Here is a 22,094-nt window from a genome sequence, read left to right as displayed (position 1 = left end):
TAATTCCACTCAAACGAATGGGCTTCAAGCAAGAAGCACATTTTTTTTTTTTTTTTTTTTTTTTTTTTACCAGCACAGCTGTCAGGCATACAGTGCAGTCAGTGCGGCAGCTTTCTGATTTGCTGGGATTATATATATAATTATTATATAGAGAAAGAAAATACATTTAGCCTCGACGTTGGAAAAAAGCTGTTTAATATCAACCCCATTATTTAAAAATGTGCAAGTCCGTTGTTCATGTGTCAAGTGATTTATCACCTCTGCGTTAAATCTACCCCCAAGTTCATCCAGTGGATATGACATAGCTTCTACCCCCCCTCCCCTTTAAAAAAAACACAACAACACAAAAAAACAAAACAAAACAAAACAAAAACGGGTTTAACAGGCAGTTAAACAAAACAACAATAAAAAACAAAAACAGCGTTGGGTTGCTACAGGTCTACATCCCACAACTTCCAGTGATTTATGACTCGGATCGATTCATTAAAGCTACTGAGGAAAGATTTCATGTTCTCTGCAGGAGAAACACAAAGCAGAAAGTGTGTGTGTGTGTGTGTGTGTGTGTGAGAGAGAGAGAGAGAGAGAGAGAGAGAGAGAGAGAGAGAGAGAGAGAGGAGGGTGCTGTTTCCACATGAGAGGAAAATAAAAGTCCCTGGATATTTGTCTTTGCATTAAAGAAAAAAGAACAGGCTACTGTACGGAGAACAGATGTATATACATTTAGCTGTGACGGTCCAGTCTGTGGCAATCCCGCTGCAAACTATAACAAATAGGTCTCTCTCCCCTTCCCCTACAAAACAAAAGCCTGTCTCGGTGGTGTCGTTTCATATATATCTCGCCCCTTTGTGTCATCTATATAAAAAAAAAAAAAAAAAAAAAAAAAAAAAGCCATTGCAGAATAAATTACAATCTCATTAACAAAACTACAAAAATAAAATAAAATGTCCACCAGCAATTTCCCCCAGAATAAATCATTGTAGACGAACAAAATGGCTGAAATGAAAAGCGTGGCAACGAGCTCACAAATTAAAACAACAACTTGTAAATAATAATAATGATGATAATAATAATAATAATTGTAATAATAATAATTTTGATCATATGCTGCTGTTTTTGGAATGTCACTAAAATGTGTTTTGGGAACAAATATAAAGGCCGTATTATTGTTTCTCTTTTGAAACACTAATCATGATGATGTCTTCTTTTTGATCCTCTTTCGGTCGAAATCAGTTGTGGACAATTCTCTACTTTATCGATTAATCGGATTTCAGTGTGTAAAGCACAACATTTTTGATTGGAAACACAATTTGATGTCATTTTAAAGCGGACGCAAAATCAAAACAAAACTCCTTTGAGAATTTAAACGAATAAAACCGATTCCACGTGAATTAAAAAAAACGTTGAGACTCGAAATAAAACGTGCCACAGAAAATGACTGAATTGTAAATTTGCATTATTTCGGCATCAAAAAGGACGTTTGACAGCACATGAATACAAGGCAGTAGGTAGGCTGAGTGGAAAGTGGATTCTGAAACCTGCTTGTGTTTGAAAACATCAATCCAAAAAGTGCCCCAGTGAATAAAATAACAAAAACAAAAACAAAAACAAAAACAAAACAAAAAAGAGGAGGGGGTGAAGCCATGACTTTTAAAGTTATACACTATTTACAAAAGTGGATCCAAATGTTCTGTGAGAGTTGCTGCCATCTTATTTTTGTAGAGATCTGTGTGTAGCTAGAGACCATCCTGTTGTTTAGAAAAAGTGCCATATAATCCAATCAATCGTCACGGAGCCCTTCCTGGAGCTGAGAGACGGTCTGGAGGGGGGGGGGACCATTTTATTCACGTGTGAAAAATATCGTGGACTTTTTGTTTATACTGCTGGTTGACCCACGATAGAGGTCATACGCTGTTGTAATTTACCACATCGCTGCACTCAGGCCAATTATTGAAGAGTTTAGCCAATGAGTTGCACATGGAATAATAATAATAATAATAATAATAATAATAATAATAATAATCTGTGTTTGTAACTAAATCCTGACCTCAGTCCTCAGAATAAATAAGAGCTGGATGACCTGCGGTTTCCCCAGCAGTGCTTTAACGCACAGCGGCTCTGTGCTGCCCGGCTGACAGATGGGACTCAGGCGTTGTTCACCCTAAGCTGGACTCCACTGGACTGGGGCAGCAACCTCCACCGGCCTCCAGTTTACTCCATTAACGCAGCTCCTTTGACCCCCCCCCCCCAACTCCACCCACCCCTGCACCACCCACGCACCCATTACTGCTGGACTCACAATTTAGAGCTACAAAACTAAAAACGCCCTTTACTTTCCCCTTTTTTACGCACAGCAAAAAAATGTTGGGTTTGATAGAAAAGTGGCGAATGGAAACCATTCAGCTATTCGTCTGAAACCAGGTACCCTCCTTCCCCTCCCTCTTTTTTTTTCGTCAAGTATAATTTCAATACACAATAGGGGCTACACCTTGAAACTGCGTCGGCTGGAGTCACAGTGCTGGGCATGTATCCTCGGAGAACACAACACAGGCTTATGTTCCTTTAGCTCTGGGAGAGGGGAAAATGTCCTGTCCTCCCCTCACTCCTTTTCCATTTCTCAGATATTCACTGCAGATATTGTGTAAGTACTCACTGCAATATATTATACATAAAACACCCACTATATCGTTTCATAGTCCAGTGATTTATATATAACCTTGGGGATAAATAAAAAGGATAAACAAGTCCTGGAGGAGCGGTCCAGCAGAGTTCACTGGACCGGGGTCTGCACCCCGTGGTGCGGCGGCGTGTCCCCGTACACATCCTCGCTCCCAGGCAGCGCTCCTCCGGGAGGTGTCATGCGTTTCTCCTTCTGTCTCCTGTTACAAAACCAAACCCTCACCACTTCTTTCTCCAGGTGCAGACTGTCCGCCAGGCCGATTATTTCCGACGCTGCCGGTTTAGGGCACTTCAAAAAATGGCTCTCCAAAGCTCCTTTTACGCTTACCTCGATTGAAGTCCGTTTTTTTCTTTTCCTTCCCTGCGCCGCGATTTTGTCCAGGCTGGTCGGGCTGCCCGAGGTGGAGTCCGCCTCCTCCAGCCACTTGTTCAACAGAGGCTTCAGCTTGCACATGTTTTTGAAGCTGAGCTGCAGGGCCTCAAACCTGCATATGGTGGTTTGGGAAAACACATTTCCGTACAGGGTCCCCAGGGCGAGTCCCACGTCCGCCTGCGTGAAGCCCAGCTTGATCCTCCGCTGTTTGAACTGCTTGGCGAACTGCTCCAGGTCGTCCGAGGTCGGCGTATCCTCGTCCGAGTGGTCGTGGTGGCTCTGTGGCCGGTGCTGGTGCTGATGCTGGGACGGAGGGTGGCCGTGTTCGCTGAGATGCGGGCTGTGGTGGTCGTCATGACTGTCTCTTAGGTTGTGGTGGTGCATCCCCTGCCCGCTGCCCGGGATCAGCCCGTTGACGCTGAAGCCCGGCTGGGAGTAAATAAGGCTTTGGCCGTTCGTCGTTGCCATGCTCGGTATGTGCGCCGCGGTGGTGGTTCTCCACGCCCGGCTGTCGTGGTGGTTCCCGTGCGTCTGGTGCACCAGGTGGGGTGGCCGTGACTGGTGCTGCAAGTTGCTGCTGGAATTGTGCATCTCATCCCGGGCGCCCTGCACCGAGGGTTTGATGTCCTGCTCTGCGCCGAGCGGACTGGAAGACCACGGGGCTCCCTCTCCGTGGGACAGCGCCGTGATCCACTGGTGTGCGTGGCTGAGCGTGTGGCTGTTGCTCTGCAGCGGGTAGTCGCTCTGCAACAGGCTCTGCGCGTCCCGGTACGCCGTGGCTTGCTGCATGCTGCCGGGCTCCGAGTGCACGATGGATGCGCTGGAGGTGAGGATGTTGTAGTGGTTAGACGCTGCGGTCGCCATGACTCTCGGAGCCGGACTGGTCGCTCTTATTGAAGGAACCTCGCATTTGACAGATCCTCTCCTGCCCACAGGCGGCTCCCAGGCGCTCTGCCAAGTGGACGCCGAGGCGCACCTGGATTCCGCCCCGCCCCTGTCGCTCATTGGATGTCAAAGGATGATGGACGTGGTTACCAAGGGCAACGGCGCGGCGATTGGCTGCGTGAAAGTCTCAACAAACACTACTCTCTTTGTTGGAGAGGTGCGAGTTGAGGCTCCCGTGGAAGCGGAGAGCCGGAGTGCAGCATGGGGAGCCGGAGCACCGGGATCAGCAGTGCAACTGTAAGACACAGTTGATTTACTTTGATAATCATGTTGTATGCAGACTCAGCCTGTAGGTAGCCTGTGTTCCAGCAGACCAGCAGTTCCTCTGATGGGGATAATACAAACGCTCTGTTGTTGTTGTTGTTGTTGTATATTTAGACAGACTTTAGATTTTGTTGTCATTTTTGACTGTAATTGTGCGCATGTTTATGATTCTAAATGTTGTGCAATTTAATTAAGACATGTCAACTTTTTCAGAGCAACAAAGAGAGCGAGATTACAGATTATATGGAGGCAGAATTAAATGCAGGTGCACAGTGTAAGAAGTTACTTCTTAAAGAAAATATCAGTTTCACGTTTTTAGTGCTGCAACATTTGTGTTGAGACGCTGTAGGAGCATGTTTATTATTCTTTGTGCAATGCTGTTTGTTCAATGTACGAAGGAAAACTATTGTTTATATATGTAAAATATCATTCAACCATTACTTTAAAGTTAAGACATCAGCAATTAAACCATGACATGGATTCTAATTTGTTAAGAGAGGAATGAATCTATAATATCACAGGTCTGGTTTCTAATTTGAAATATCTGGTAGGCGAAAAAGCTCAGGTCCGTTTCAATCAAATTGATTTTATGGGGAAAAAAATACTGTTGCAAAATGATAATGAATTTGATTAAATTGTAAGTGCAATGGACAGCTCTGCACAGTGATCTGTAATTAGAAAAATCAGGTAAAATCTTAGTTTAAATTTGGATGCTAGTAGAAAATAATCATCTACTGCCGTTTAAAAAGACTGTTATGTGAGAATCTTAAATACCATCAGCTATCAGAGCCATAACCATGACACAGTCATGTGCACTTTCTCAAACACTGATGAATGCTTGTAAAAGTGGGACTAGTATATTTTTTTTCTCCCTGGTAGCTTGTAAACGTAGATGTCGGTCAGTTGTGTTGACTTTAAAACTTTTAGCAGCTCATAAAGTAAACAGATCAACTTTTGTGTCCAACTAGGCTGTAAAGTGAATTTTACAAGTTGAGCCTGGTGGGAGTGGCTCCGCACAGAGAAAGGAGAGTCTAGGGACTGAAGTTTAGGTTCTATATATAGCCTGAATGAACCACAGGGTTTATAGATAGATTAAAAAAAAACAAAAAAAAACCCAACAACAACATGAAATAAGTAAAACACCTATCTGATTGCGTCTTTAATAAATGTAGTTTGAAGGATTTCATGTGCGTATAAATGTTTGTTTACAGCACTGGAAGAGATCTATGTGGAACCATTAGAGCGTTGTGCGGCAGTGCTGAGAGGCTTCCAGAATTCTTTACATCACCAGAAGAGATTTAGAAATTATTTTCAGGTCTTATAGAGAACTATTATAGAGTTAATAGTGTGTGAAAAGCTTCTCTGGCTGCTCATCCTCCACTAAAGTGAAGATAGACAGAAGTGAAGAGGAGGATTAAGTCTAAACTCAGGCCTCCAGTACAGGGCAGGGAGGGCAGGTTTCCATCCCGTCCCAGCTGTCGTCCCCCCAATGTCAGCTTCAGGGACCAGGACTTTGTCCAGAGAGGGGACATTCCTGGCCGACTGCTGCTGGTTGCCATAGGGAGAGGTAAATGAAACAACAGCAGTGGCATCGCTGCTGCCGCTCCCCCCGCCTGTTCCTGGACTATCTAAAGGCCTCTATTTAGAGAGGCTCTCTGCTGCGGGGACAAAGCCTTCGCAGGGATAAAGGAGGGAGGAGTAAAGAGCGCAGGGCCCTGGGAGGGAGAAAGAACTGGAAAAACTGAAAAAGATGAGAGAGATTATGTCTGTCCTTAAAGCTGCTCCTCACACTCCAGTGACAGAAAGCAAACTGTGTAAAAATTACAAACAAAACTTCCAACTTTTTCTTTGGCAAAGGCAGGTTCCAACTTTCTGAAGAAGTGTCTTCATTCTGTATATTAGTAGGCATTAATAACTCCTCATATATGCAATTAAAAAGCACCTTTGCTTCGTCTATGGCCTCCAACAATTCAGTCCACCAGAAATAAAGTCATACATACTGGCAACAAATTAAACCTATAAATCAGTGCAGACAGTTCTTCACTATCCACAATTTATATCTTTCAAACTATGCAAATGACTAAAACTGTAATTAAACATTTTATTTAATAACTTGGTCCTTCAGTTAAATTAAAAGGCAATAAAAAAAAGCAATTATCAAAGAAACATTTTCACAAAAAAATATTCAAACTGTGTCATGAAAAGTCTTTATGTTGAATATTCCCACTCACAGATCATCCTGAGCGATATTAATTTATTCAAAAAGTTCACACAAGGACACATGTCATGTGCATCGACTGAGCTCTATGAACAATGCAGGGGCGTGTAACAAAGGCCAAATGCTAATTGCAAAATGTCTGTTGTCTTTGACCTGCAGTGCATTTTCAATTCATATGTTGATTTAAGTTGGGCTACAACTTTTTCTTTTTGCTTTGATCCTGCTTTCGTGGCCAAAATGGGCCAAATTTATCTCTGATGTAACAGAAGACGAATACGAAAAATAAGATGTGATTATTTTACAAAACATTTAAAGCATTTTATTGTATGTAAAATGCATATTTAGCCTTATACATCCCTTAAAGGTACAATGTGCAACCAAAGTGTACAAATATTTTAAAGATGTGAAATTACCTTCACTTAATTAACAGACTAATCTTTTACTGCACGGATAACAATGGCTGTACTATTTTCTGATGGTCTGTTTACATCAGTAATACTTGTACACAGCGATATAAACAAGGCGATGATGATCAGGGGAGAAACACACACAAAATGTTCATTTCCATGTATAACTGGAGCTCTTCAATTAAGTATCAGTGATTGGGCCTTTAATGGATCTCATTTTGTCAGCTAATAATCCTTTATAGATGTGAATCCAGCTGCACTGACAACACATGAAGCCGGCAGGATTTAAGTCATACCAGGAAAAGTTTCCAGGCACGACTCGGTAATTCATTCTGGTAATACTGAACATTATTGTGGCGTAACATTGAAATCGGCCAAATCAAAAGAACATTGTGGTAATTAGGCTGTAATTCAAGGAATTACCACATCGCCACACAGGCTTAAATAGTCGTGTTGGGAGAAACGCAAGGCACATTATTTTAATGGTGTAATATGCAAACTATGGCTCGTTTCAATTACATGGCTTAACAATGCATAAATGATGCGAGCCTTGTTATTTGGACTGCAGGGTCTGCAGTTATTCAATCACTCAGAGGGGCCAATGTTAGGGACCGCGCTGCCTCCCCTCGTACAGTGCTGACAGTGAGGGCCGCTGCCAAACTACATTTAAGGGAATACAACTAAACAGTGGAGAATGTACACGTTAAATTAACAGTAGGATAATTATATGACCCGTGTGCTGTTAAGATTCAATTTCTAACGCTCTAATTAGGCGACTGTCTCCCCATACATCAGCTCACATCCCTCTGCCAATTTCTCAGCAGAAAGCATCCTGTGAGCGGAAATAATTAGATTTGATTATGACACGGCTCGTGTAATGAAGAAAATCAAAGGAGGGGCTGGTTAAATATGATATGTTTTTAAAATCACTGATTGTTCCACACGCTCGGTCCACTGAGTCCCATTTAAAGACGAGGACAGTTGGGTCCAAACTGGAGGAGAGAGGCTGGGTGTTGTTGTATTAACCCATAACGCACTGCAGAGGGAAGATACCTGTCATCTTAAACCTTCTGACATAAATTTATGTTCATGTTTATACAAAAATCACTGTAACGCTACTTTATTTAGGGCTGTAACTAACAATTATTTGCATAATCTTTAGTGGAAACTGCTTTTTAATTTTCCAAAGCCGAAGATGACACATTTAAAGTCCCCTCTGCTCAAAAATATCTTGGCTTTCTTGTTACTCTGCTTCACTGTGTACAATGAGAGATGACACTTAAAGGCTGTTTTTACTGACGGGGGAATGTGTCCACCTTAAATCTCAATTATAACATATTTTAAGTAGATATTGTGACATCACACCTACTTTGGAAGCCAATCACGACCCACAATGCAACTTTACACAAGTGGAGACGTGGTTGACCCTCCAGCTCACACACACTGAGAGTGGACTTCTCGGTGATGTCGAGGACATCTTGTGTCCAGTAGGTCAACTTTTGAAACAAAACATGTTTGCATATTCATAGATTTTTCAATGTGGAGAAGTTGTAGATGTCATTTGAATGACTTTAATAAAGTAACTGAACTGCTTGTGTGTAAAAACCTTGAACACAAATTATTATTCGGAGCGAGGTTGTAAACATAGAGGGTCTTTGAATGGCTCGTTTGGTCCAAGCAGAGCTTCAGTTTACAATAAAGAAGAGCAGCTAATATTCATATTTTAGACAATAAAATCAGAGAATCCGATTTTTTTTGTCTTAAAAAAAAAAAAAAATCAATCAAGAAACCCTCAAATCTAATAGCCTAATCAAAATTGTTTGTTGCTGTTGAATAATATCCTGTCAACTGACTAATTGTTTTAGTGGTTTGCATATGTATAAACCTCTACTATTCCATTTAGTACCACAAAAAATAGTCCTTCCTGGAGTATCATTGGTTACACAGTGTCATCATTAGGGAACAATCATAACTCAATAGATATTTTTTTTATTTCTGTGACTGACTTATTTGGCTTCAAGTGCAGATACAAAATCTGAGATATTAAGAATGTAAATAATATCCTTTAATTTCGGCTATATTTAAATATAAACACGTATTTCAAAATATAAGAGCTCCTGAGTTACAGTAATTCAACATGTGCTGTTACACTGTGGACTATAAGCAGCAGCGCAGATCATTTCTTCAGTTTTTATTTCAGATTATCTGCTCAGATATCAATAATTCTCTCTAAGGCCTGTTTCAAGTCTTACATAACGAGAACCGACCCACGCCTTTCATGCTTACTGTAATTGTTGTGTGCATCAAAGACGGGGGAAGATTGACAGGCTTGTATGGGAGGATTATTACAGTGGGTGAGTGACGACATACTGAGCTGGTCGGGTGGGAGGGGGAGGGGGAGGAGGAGGAGGGGGGGGGACAAGAGAGAGGCAGAGGAGAGAGAGATCTGTGGGTGAGAAGGAGCAGAATGAGAGAAAAGTAGGAGAGGACAAAAAGTGGGGAGAGAGTTAACGAGAGGGAGAGCATTAATTGTGTGCTTTGTGCCGGGACTCCTTTGCTGAGTGTGGCTGTCGAGGTGCGGGCGCTAACCCCTCCAGCAGCCCGCCGTGATCTGAGCCAGCTCTCAGGCTGCTGTATTCCAATGCAATTAGGCCACTCAAAGGCCTGCTTAAAGCTGCACCCCCACCGCACACACACATTCAGACAGCAGCAGCCCCTGTGGGTCCCCTCCATTGTAGCGGGGAGGTGTATTCTGTCCCTCTTTGAGGCCGTGGATGAAGAGACCACCCCGGGGAGCAGGAAAAAAAAGAAGCAAGGATTACCTCTCTTTCTGTCCCTTTCCCTCTGTCTTTCTCTCTTTCTGCCTCTTTATCTCTCTCCCTCTCTCTCTGGTTTGAGAGTTCACCTCCAAAGTATATCAGCTGTGCTTCCTCCAAAGAGACACAACTTGGAGTCTCTGCAGCAGGAAGCAGAAGAAGGAGAAGAGCAATGAGGCATCTCTGTGATGGATGTCATTGTGGGACTGCTCTAGCAATATCACTTCCCTCTTCCTCTTTCATTATTCATGCAGTCATATATTTCAACAAGTGGCGCGGGGCGTGTAGCTCAGCAGCGCGTCCCCGTTGGCATCAGTGCCGCAGCCTCAGTCAGTCAGTCAGTCAGCCAGTCAGTCAGTCAGTCAGTCAGTCAGTCAGTCAGTCCCCTCTGCGTGCTGTATTAAGAGAAAGCTCTTCACAATAGCACACAGCCCTCTTGGCTGCTTCTCAGTGTGTCTCATTCCCCAGAAAGCATTTAAAGCAGATTACAAACCTAACGCTACACCTCCCCAATACGAGAGCAGAGAGGGAGAGAGAGGAAAAAAAACTGGCACATTAACACCTGCAATACTACTCAATGGCATCAACAGATTAACGAGGTAATCCACACAATGAGGTCTTTGATTCGTGTGGTTTGGCAGGCAATAACGCCAGGCATAATGCACACTGTTATTTCAGACCGTCCCAGCACGAGAAAACCTGGCAGAAGCCGTTCCCTCTTATTTTTAATTTTTTAATTTTATTTTGTCTTGCAGTCTGATGAGCTTTTGAAGAATTTTAACTTGTGCATCTGGTGCTTGTGCCTGTTTCCTTGTCAGAGAAATAACCCGCTGGCTGCTCCCGTGGCACATGTGAAGGGAGAAGGGGAGGAATCACAAGCTTTCTGAAGGCTGTTTAAACAGCAGGGCTGAGGAGCTCTCCCTCGTCCTTCCCCCCCATTTTTCTGCATAAGGACGTGCGTATAGGATAAGTGTGTGTGTGTGTGTGTGTGTGTGTGTGTGTGTGTGTGTGTGTGTGTGTGTGTGCGTGCGTGTGTGTGTGTGCGTGTGTGTGTGTGTGTGTGCGTGTGTGTGTGTGTCTGTGCGTGTGCGTGTGATAGATCTCGCGGTCCCATCGCTCATGTGTGGCTCGATTAGCCCCACGTGCCTCGTACGTCAGACGTGGAGGCAGAGCAGATGGCAGGAGACGCACCGTGTTACCACGCTGCAGCACTATGTAACGCTGCTCTAATTGAAACATCAATACTGCCCTGTCAATACACTACTGCTACTTTACAAAACAACACTACCAACAGACCTGCGCTTGACAGGAGGAAAGGCTGCCGTGATTTAAGGAGACGTTGTGATGAAAAGTTTCTGACTGAGTCCAACATGACAAAGTAACTTTTTCTGTAACGCTTCCTGGTGCTTTCTAATTTCCTAATTTTGGTGCCACACTTGACTTGCTTTTTGTTTGTACACGGTGTTATGGTGCTAAAGGAAGCATGGAGAAAAAAAAAAAGGGAGAGCATTTCCTCTGTAGCATCTCCGCTGTGGCACATTTTTAATGAATTGATAAAAAGTTGAGGGAGCTCACATGGCTGTGATCAGTAATTCGACGTTATCGGAAATTCAGTGGAGAACAGAGAGAAATTAGGCGGCTAGGAATTAATTTGTTATTTGTCCAACTCAATGAGGAGTGACGCAGCCCCTTTAATGAATGGGTAATCCATTACTTATTGCACCGAGCCGAACTCACCCTTCATTGAAGTGGAAAAAGACAAACATATCTTGCACTAACCTTTGCAACTTGTGAAGGCACATGAGGAGGGGAGATGAGCACTGAGAGCTGCTCCGGAAACTGTTTCTTTTTGGGGAAGGATTTATGTGTTTGTGTGTGTTTCTGTGGTAGGGGGAGTGATTGAGTTTTAAAGCCAAGTTAAGAATCTACAATAAATAATCTCTGCTCACACTGAGGCCACACAGTCCAAATACCGCATGTGGAATTGATTCATGATCAATTGGCTTGCTGCACAGTGGAAAATAACAGACTTTATTTAATGTTTGTGTCTTCAGTTGCCCAGCCGCTGCCCCGTCCCTTCTCTGCTCACAGTTCCTCCATCTACTGGACCCGGAGAGTCCGACTGCTGCACCTGGTCCACGGAGACATCCTGGACAGTCTGTGACGGTAAGGACCGGCTCTCCACATGCACGTCACTCCTCCGGCTCCTGGTGTCAGGAAGCTCCTTCACAGCACCAGGTCTTGATCTCATGGAGGACCTCTGCACAACATCTGTCTGATGTAACTGTTGGATATAGTATTCATTATCATGAGTGCATGTCATGGGGAAACAGTGTACAGGAACTAAAGGGGATGCAACTAATGACTCATTTTACTCACCAGTTAATTAGAGGATTTTCTCATTTAATTGACTGATTGAAAAGATTGAAAAATGCTTGTCAGAATTTTCCAAAGGCCACAGTGATGTCTTTAAATAGCCTGTTTGGTCCGGCTGACAGTCCAAAACCAAAACATACCATCAAATATGGAAAAAGCAGATAATTCTCACAACTGAAAAGCTGCAACAAGGATGTGGTCAGCATTTTTTTATCAAACAAAATGTTGTTGTTTTTTTGTTATGAATTACTTAATTGATTATCTAAATAGTTGCCAACTACTTCAAATAATTGTTTCAACTTTAAAAACAACCATATATCCAATAAGAAAAACTGACTTTTTAGTGGTCAAATGGGCACAAATCAAATTTATTCACCTTCATCTCTTCCAAATTTAAGTCTTCAATGTCCACTGTTTAATCAATAAATAAATTCCTTAAAATACAAAGAGAAAGTAGAGGAACAACCAGTGTATGTGGACTGGTGGTGCTGCAACTCACTTTGAAAGCAATACTTTGTGCCTCGGGCTTGTTGAGGCGCAAGTTAACCATTCTCTCTCCAGGAGTTTCCAACATTGGGTTGATGGAACAGAAGTTTAGTGTTAAAGACAAACAATCAAATTAGTATTGGTCTAAAAATGACTGGATCTTCCATTTCCTATTAAACAACCAGACAACTTGTTATTGTTAGAACCTGCTTATCTGGTAAAGGCACGTCTTTCTCCCAAAGTCTCCACCTCAAACCCGATGACATCATAAGGAGTTATTTTCTCAGAGGTCTTTTCCTCCCCGTGACTAGTAAACTGACATTTACGTGTAAAATCTGTGGAAATACCATTTCATCTCATTTCTAATGAGCGATGTTTTTATTTATAGACATTAAGCATTATTTGTTCTTCTTAAGACTCCTTGAGGTCTTCCATCTGCCGCACTTCACACCACCACCATTTGGAGCAGGAGCCACGACTTCTATGACATCGTTTCCCCCCCTCCTTATGGAAGTCATGGGTGAAAATAACTGAGAAAATACACAGAGCAAACGGGACGTGAGCTTTTCAGAGAAATCTGATTCAACTCAGTATATTCAGGAAAAACAAACAACACAAAAAAACGAGGACGAACAGCTGAATTTGAAATCGATTAAAATCTGTCTCTGTCCACGGGAGTGACGTTCAGACTCCAGTTACGATTTGATCTTGGCTCAAGTTTCAGTGAGTGTTTATGTCTCGGAGTTGTGAGGAATCCCGAGCCGGCAGCTTACAGCGGGGGTTTTAGTGATACAGTATTTACAAGGCATGAGGAAGTGGGAGCGCTGCAACAGACGGCACCGTACACGACGCTTTCAATTATTTCTCACAGCATTCATGAAAATAGAAGCACTGCGGGGAGTACAGTATGAACGACAAAACTATAAAAAGACATGAAGTGAAAAGAAAACTCCCAAGCTAAAATAAATGGAGCTGTGTGCTGTTTCTGGTGAAGAGCTCAGAATAGTGTCAGAGACAGAAATGGTGTGGTGGAGTGTGGACAGGCTGAGCAGTGATGGAGCAAAACAGGTGAATAAATAATTAGAGGGAGGTTGAAGTTTAGTTTGAGAGGAACTTCTGAATTGGTTTTGAGAGTGAAATTGGACTGATGGCCTCAGCAGCGGGTCTCACGAACAACTCGTAGACACGGATCCAGTCTGAGCAGCAGGTCTGAAGGATTTACAAGAACTTAATGTTGATGTTCAGAGCAGTGGTTCTCAACTGGTCTGGCCAAAATGTCTGAAATACGAAATAAAACTTATTTTAAAGTTAAATAAAAGACGAATGAAACCTAACTACTGATGTCACGATGTTACTTTACTGCCATGACAATGCTAGAAGCAAACAGCTCATAATATTGAAAATTGAAAAGATAATATCAAACGTATATCTTTCAAAATAAAAGCACCGCATCTTAAATTCAGTACACTTCAAAATAGAATTTGGACTTTTTCTTCCCCTCAACTTTGAATTTTTCACGTACACATCGGCAACTCACTAAAAATGGTCCCACGACCCACCAGTTGAACACCACAGGTTTAGAGGGTATAATGTTTAACATGTTTTTATGCTAATATTTCCTAAGTAGCACTAAACATAGAGCAGAGCTGAGGTTGATGGGAATGTAGTTAGTTCTGTTGGTACTTGACCATGAACACAGTGAGTAGCTGGGCCTCCTGTTAATACACTGTAAGCATCAGTATCCGAGTCTCAGTTAAAATGTAACATACATTTGCACAAATGTGACACTAATGTCTGTACAAAATGTCATTGCATTCAATCCAGACATATTTCAGTCTGGATCAAAGTGGCTGACGACCACAAAGCTGACTGACATTTTCATTCAGAGCCACGCTGCTACCACGGCTAAAAATAAAAGTGTAAAATCATTATTCTCTTCTTTGAGTTTTTTTTTATTTTTTTTTTTTCTTATACTATAATGGCATATTATAGTATGGTATTATAGTATTTTGTTGCAGTATAGTATTGTAGTGTTTACCTGATGACAGGTCAGTTGAAGAATCAGCTGCCCCGTGGTCTTTGTGTATGTTGCATCATTCATTCCTGACTGACACCTCCAACTGATCACCTCACAAGACATCTACCTTCATATCAAACCACTTCCTCTGACAGTCATAGGAATGTTTTCTAATATGTATCTATTTGATGATACATAAATAAACCGTCTGATTGTCTGATTTCTTGGTTTTTAGTAATGTCACTCAGCTCCCAATTCTCTAACTTGTTGTTTACAGTTTTAGTATTAGCCACAAGGAAGAACCACAACAACAAAAATAGATATATAAATAAATGAATACACAAGTGGTAATAAAGTGTAAAAGAATATCCTTCAGATCAAAAGCTTCAGATTGGTAAATTTGGAATTCACACAAGCAGAGGAATGCGCACACACACACACACACACACACACACACACACACACACACACACACACACACACACACACACACACACACACACACACACACACACACACACACACACACACACACACACACACACACACACACACACACACACACACACAAACATCTACACTACATCCTCTCTGCCCTCTAACTCATCAGCAGAAACAGATGACAACCAGCTTTTCCTGGAGCTCATCTCTCGCCTCCCTCACATGAGGAGCTGCTGCAGAGAGAGAGGCTTACAGACAGAAATGTTTGTTTCCCAGCTCTTCCACCGTCTCCGTGGGACGACCCTCCCCATCCCCCCCATCTCCCCCCTTATCCCCCCTCTCCTCCAATCCCCCCTCCCCCCCTCAACCTAATGGATCAAACAAAGGACATCATTTGTAGGCCAAGTCTTTTTCTGAGCGTCTCTCTCCTCGGCTCTGCATACCAATCCAATACAGCCCAAGGAAAAAAAGCCACGCCGCGGTACATGTGTGTGTGTGGTGTTTGTGTGTGTGTGTGTGTGTGTGTGTGTGTGTGTGTGTGTGTGTGTGTGTGTGTGTGTGTGTGTGTGTGTGTGTGTGTGTGTGTGTGGCCGGGGGTTGGAAGGCCTGTTTGCCTCTCCGCCAAGCATCGATTTATCCTTTTCTCCAATTTATTTCTCCTCCTTGCCTCTACAATCCATTCAGATCTGCCTCTAGGGGAGGAACTCGGGGTAAAGACGTTGTCAGGCCTCGTCTTTGCCTCCTAACACTGGCTCAGAGCTCATCTACAGGCCCGGAGACTGTGTTCCCCCTGCAAGGACATGTTGGGCGGCAACGCACACACAAACAGTCACCTGTCGACCAGCGGCACACTGTTTTGCCAGAGCTGTAATTGGCCTGATAATGCAGCATAAAGGACAGAGACAGAAGGCTACAATGATCGTGAGAAGTCTGAAATAGAAATCTATTCATCAGACTACAAAATTATCTCATTTCTTTTACCCTGGTCTTTTTTCTGCAGTAACAACTGTTGAAGGAGTCAGAATGATATTTAATTGTTCCTTTTAATCAGGCCTGGACTCAGCATATGCTCAGATATGATCAGAATAACAATGTCTCAAGTCCCGATTCAAGCGTCTGATCCCTATCGCTGTCTGTATGATTCTGACATTTTCAGATGTTATTACTCAGACTCAAGGATTTGTATCCTAAAGCCTCGACAGTGACAACGGCGCTGAACAGAAATGCTGCATGTGCACAAATCCCACTGTTATACCTCTACACACACACACACACACACACACACACACACACACACACACACACACACACACACACACACACACACACACACACACACACACACACACACACACACACACACACACACACACACACACACACACACACACACACACACACACACACACACACACAGCATGGCAGAGATCTGAGCCATTCGTCAGTGTCACAGTGAGCGACGCCTGGCACATCCTTACACCTGAAGTTGATCAATGCAGATATGTCCAGGGGGAAATTGAAATCCATAGGAAATTAGGCGGCGCCAGTGATTTATTGGAATAGTAAATCACAGTGTGTGTGACGTGTGAAACGTGTGTGTTCCAGCTGTGTGTACAATACTGTACCTTGGGTCTGGCTGGCACGGTGATATTAGCAGGACGCACCTTCCGGTCTCTCTCCATTTGGTAAACCCACTGAAGCAGGTCCAGAGGGGGGCAGCAGTCCCTCTGGTACACCTCCCTGTGAGGGACGGGGTGATGCGACCCCATGGACACAATGCTCCGCAGGGGGCCCTCTGAAGTAAAAAAGAAAATCGCGGAAGTACGGTTAGAGGATGGTATGGCACCGTTTGCCTCACAAGCCATGTTTCTATCCAAATGTCAAACACATTTTTCAAAATCTATCTAATCTTTGGTCACTAAAGACATCTCATGGATTGAAATAAGTAATGAAACATAAAAAGTAAAACAATAAAAGGTTTTTCTGACAGCTTTTGCTGACTTGAAATCCTTGTTAGTGTTTCCCCAAGTTTTATAAAGACTTAAAAATTTCATGAATTCAAATCCTGTTTCTGATATTATTTATGGCATTTTTTTTTAGCAATAGTTGTTAAGATTTATTTGCATTTTGCAATGTTTTCAACATGGTAGTCTTTATTGTTCCACCATTCTGTGCATAACTCAAAATGCCCACCTTCGCGTGAGGAATTCACAGTAAAGATGCAACATGTATCCAGATTTACTGTGTAATTCATTGACATAGTCCTCAGTCTTGAAAAAGAATGAACACTATGAATGAATATGTTGTAACTTTTTTTTTTGCAGCTATTAACTCTTTGCTTGCACATACTGTAAAATGTGATTGGAAAAAAAAATAATTCAAAACTTACGCATTAGTAACATTATTTACTCCTTACAGAAAAAAAGCATTAGTTTCCCATGTTTTCAACATAGGACACGTCATCACATTACTTTTTGCACATGTGAAATTTATGTGTTTTTTCTGTGAGGTACCTGAGCCATAAATCAAAGTTTAAATCCTAAACTAATCCGTTGAGCACCAAAGCAGCATCAAAATGTTGTCAATTTAAAAATCTATTGCTCAACTTTCTGTGCTCGGAAAAAAGAACTGCGATTCTTTTAAGGGAGGAACTAGAAGAGAGGTACGCTAACAGTGCAACACACACACACACACACACACACACACACACACACACACACACACACACACACACACACACACACACACACACACACACACACACACACACACACACACACACACACACACACACACACACACACACACACACACACACACACACAAATATCTATCTACACCGATGTGTGAGTCTCTTAGAGGAGATTGAATTGATGCATGAATGTTCAAATAAATCCAGGAGGCTTTTCATAAGAATAAAACACAGATAGTCTGTAGTGTGAATCCCGACTGAAGAATCACTGCCTCTCTCTCTCTCACACACACATACACATACACACACACACACACACACACACACACACACACACACACACGCGCGCACGCACGCACACACACACACACACACACACACACACACACACACACACACACACACACACACACACACCCCTTCCTTTGCTGTTTTTTTTGTCTTTTCTTTCTTTTCCAGGTACACCGCTTGTGTTCTCCTTGCTTGTTTTTGCCCTGCTTTAATTGCTTTTTTTTTTTTTTCGCAGAGAAGAAGAAAAGACAACAACAAGGCGGTGAAGGCTGCAGCTAATGGAGAGGCTGTAATTGTGAATGGAGGCATTCATCTGGAGACGTTGTCCGTGAATTGCGCTGCACAATACCGTGCGCCGGGCTGCTCAGATCACCAACCAGTCACCAAACACACACACACACACACACACACACACACACACACACACACACACACACACACACACACACACACACACACACACACACACACACACACACACACACACACACACACACACACACACACACACACACACACACAGTAAACCCTCAGATCACTGGTGCTCAGAGGAGAAACGTAATCACACCTCCGCAGAGAGAAAGACACCGAGGAGGGGAGGAGAGAAGGAGGAGAGGAGGAGAGGAGCTGGAGGGGAGGATGGGAAGAAGAGAGGAGAAATTGTACAAGGAGAGGAGAGGAGGAGGAGGAGGAGGAGGAGGAGGAGGAGGAGGAATGGTGAAATTGATGTTTCCTACCATTTGATTTGGGCCATGGAGTCCAGGAGGCAGATCAGATACAGCCACACACACACACACACACACACACACACACACACACACACATATCACACTTACACACACAGATTCTGACACACAGCACGGGTAAGCAAACACACACGCATGCACACTCTCATTCGTGCAAGTAAACCTGCATACAGATACACACATACAGATGCATACATTCAAAACTATGAATCCTTATGAACATTATATAACCTGTAAGAGCGCAGAGGTATCTCACAAATCCCATAATTCCCTCTGCCTGTCAAACTCCCATCACACACACACACACACACACACACACACACACACACACACACACACACACACACACACACACACACACACACACACACACACACACACACACACACACACACACACACACACACACACACACACACACACACACACACACACACACACACACAAATATCCTCTAGCCAATCAAACACCATTAAGTCAAAACACACAGAAAGGCGACTAAAAAAGACACAACAAAGCTGACGGTATAGAAAAAAAACCTTCATCTCAGTGAGGCGAGACGAGGCACCTGTCAGCGCGGCGGTTCCTGCTACTACAGAGAAACGTCAGGAAACAACAACTCAATTAAACACACCATCCCTGTTCAATTACTGCCACATAATCACAGCAATTTACCTTCACTTGCTGCACAGCCACCAAACAAACACACACGGGGGCAAGCACACTTCCAGAGGCGGAGAGGCGCACGCAAACACACACAGACACAAGGCTGGATCACAAAGACAAGCTGCTGGAGCTGCGGCTTCATCCTACACATCGGGAGTGTAACGCTCATTATGTGCTATCTGCAGTGTAACTGGCATAAAACAGACAGCGAGGATGTTGGAAGAGAACAGTTTAAGTCAAAAGCTTATTTACTGTATCTGGGAAGAACAACTACATTTCCAAACCGGTCCTACAATACAGTACAGCCAACATGGCAGCAAATACAGTGGGTAATATTTAAGGCTGTGCTGTATAGAAATGCAAATAAGAAGTATAAAACTGTCTGTGATCAGTAGTTACATTTGAAGTTAAAGGGAATTAAATGGATTTGGGAATGTTTTGCACTTTCTTGATAAAATCAAACACCTTAAATTCATCAATCAGTTGCCATTATGTCACCGAGCCAAATAGGAGGTATCATTTTCCAACAATAATCCCCACATTTTATTTTGCCTTGCCCCTGATATTCTTGTTCTCTGAATGGTGTAAATATTTGTTGTTTTATTCTGCCCAGAAATCAATTATTTTTCTCTCAATTAATTCAGCATTGCCAGTTTATATACTGAGCCAAAATAAATGCAATCTATGATAACAGTCCTGCAACAAATCTTATTTTCTGGATGATTATGATGTCGAGGTTTTGTTGACGTCTTGATTCAACTTGATGGTGGTTTTGGATACTGTGGTTTATGCAGTTTGCATTAGTGCAAAAGTGTTGTATTACACTGTAAGTGTGCCTAATAAACTGGCTACTGTGTTCCCTTTTTAGTCCACTGAAGTAAAGAGGAGTAAAGCTTTTAACAGAGGACACAGGAGGTCAGAGAAAATCAGTATACAGTGGTAATTTCTGCTCTCAGTGGGATGTGAGTGTGGTTTATACAATATAATAATCACAAAGTTGACCTGGAACAGGGCAGAATTCATTAAACTGCTCGTAAAAACTGAATATCTACGAGTAAAACTAAAACTGTCTGGAGAGGGACTCCCCAGCTGAACAAAAACTCTGACATTCACAGGTTCAATGCTTAAATGTGCAGATAGAAAACCTGCAGTAATTTGTCAGAGAATGATGAGTGTGGACACGTGTACGGATATGTTGTATATTGTACACTTTTGATGGGGTGTGGATGTTTTTAATCGTTAGTGTAACACCCCTGAGGTCTAAAAAAAAGTTCCATACTGTGTCATTTCAGATTTCCATTTCTTCAGCAAGTTTAATACAGAAATAATTTCAGAAAGTGTCAAAACGCTCGGCCTACGGAGAAAGACACACGTCCTGTATTCAGTAACTGAGCCATTTGGACTTTGTGATGTCACAAACTCACTAATGTCATCTGTCTGCCCTCAGCACAGCCTACTGTCCAACCGTTTATGCAGAAGAAAACACATAGCAGCCATTCTGTGGCGTTGCTACAAGACCAAAGAAAAGCTGTGGTTGGCCTGGGCAAGAGTCAATCAGAAAAGAGTCAACCAATCAGAACAGAGGGTAATTTATGTCAATACGCTTTAAAGACACAAACGCAAAACTGCCTGTTCTTGGTAGAGAGATGTAAAACTATATTGGATTTTGAAACTCAAAACAACAAAAATATATTCTTATGAAGATCAAAACTGAAAATATATCAAAGGAAAAGTGTAAAATAATGAAATGAGATCTCAATGCCCCAACAAACATTTCAGACTATAGAATGCTTCCAGATTTGTGTCAGCAGATTGTATTTGGCTCTTCCCTGTTTCAACACGACAATATTGCTGGGCACAAAGCTGAGTCGTTAATTACATGGTTTTCCCAGTTTGGTGTGGAGGAACTGCCCTGCACACAGCCTTGACCTCAACCCCTTCCAACATGTTATAGGATGAACTGGAATGCTGAATGTGAGCTCGGCCTTGTCGTCAAAACATCAGTGTTCAACTTAAGTGATGCTTCTGTGGCAGAACAGGAGTAAATCCTTGCTGCTGGGATCCAACATCTTGTAGGAGGCCTTCCCCTAAAGAGTGGAGGCTGTTACAGCAGCACATGAGCAGCCATGTTGGAATTAGATGTTTAAAAGTTGAGCAAAATATTTTGGTGCTGACATCATTTGTTCAGTTGTCCATATACTTTTGCCCATGTTGTGAATGTGACTACATCTGACAGGGGACGACTACACCCATATTTAATGGAAAGAAGTGCGTGGAGCTAAAAATCAAATGCTATGCAGAGATCATAAAGAAAATGGATTTGTCCTTACTAAGTAAATTCTAATTATATAATAATAATTAATACAGAAAATTAACATACTTATTTAATTTAAATATAATAAAAAAAAACAAATCACACTAACTCTTAATTTGTATTCACCTTTTTTCAATTAAATACAGGTATGCTCTAATCTCATAACAGAAGAGAATAGCCAGCTGGCTTTAGCTTTACATTTACCATACAGACATGGAAATCATTTCTCTAATATATATTTTAATAATCTCCATCCAGTATTCGAATGTATTCTGTACATAGTGTAATAAGAGCTTGTCTGGAAATTACAATCACAGTGTCACGACTGTGCGACGTTCAGAGCACAGTGTGCCACACTACGACAGG

At 42.4% G+C, this 22,094-nt stretch overlaps 2 protein-coding genes and 1 long non-coding RNA gene across 3 annotated transcripts in view; 1 reads left to right on the top strand and 2 right to left on the bottom strand.

Annotated features, from left to right (window-relative positions):
• Positions 1-2,271: 2,271 nt before the first annotated feature.
• On the bottom strand, positions 2,272-4,555 carry pou3f2b (POU class 3 homeobox 2b). Its single transcript, XM_069702145.1, has one exon. It carries the CDS (start codon positions 4,052-4,054, stop codon positions 2,768-2,770), a length of 1,287 nt encoding a protein of 428 aa, XP_069558246.1. The 5' UTR covers positions 4,055-4,555; the 3' UTR covers positions 2,272-2,767.
• A 1,850-nt stretch (positions 4,556-6,405) lies between these two features.
• Positions 6,406-22,094, bottom strand: part of LOC138622960 (furin-like protease kpc-1) — a 185,976-nt gene continuing 170,287 nt past the window's right edge. Inside the window, exons 18-19 of the mRNA XM_069702155.1 lie at positions 16,645-16,814; positions 6,406-11,983 (exon numbers count right to left, since the gene is read on the bottom strand). Of these exons, the coding sequence (XP_069558256.1) occupies positions 11,750-11,983; positions 16,645-16,814 (404 nt within the window). The 3' untranslated portion in view covers positions 6,406-11,749. The remainder of the gene's footprint in view (positions 11,984-16,644; positions 16,815-22,094) is intronic.
• On the top strand, positions 10,553-18,692 carry LOC138622961 (uncharacterized). The gene is made up of 3 exons (XR_011311052.1): positions 10,553-10,654; positions 11,754-11,865; positions 18,238-18,692. It is a non-coding gene; the product is annotated as an uncharacterized lncRNA (long non-coding RNA).

The sequence above is a fragment of the Brachyistius frenatus genome, unplaced genomic scaffold (assembly GCF_029030835.1).
Source record: "Brachyistius frenatus isolate BFR_SWC_R1_liver_20210118 unplaced genomic scaffold, ASM2903083v1 Contig_40, whole genome shotgun sequence".
Classification (NCBI taxonomy): Eukaryota; Metazoa; Chordata; class Actinopteri; family Embiotocidae; genus Brachyistius; species Brachyistius frenatus.
The sequence above is the reverse complement of the archived record's forward strand: the minus strand, read 5'-3'. Positions and strand labels throughout refer to the sequence as shown.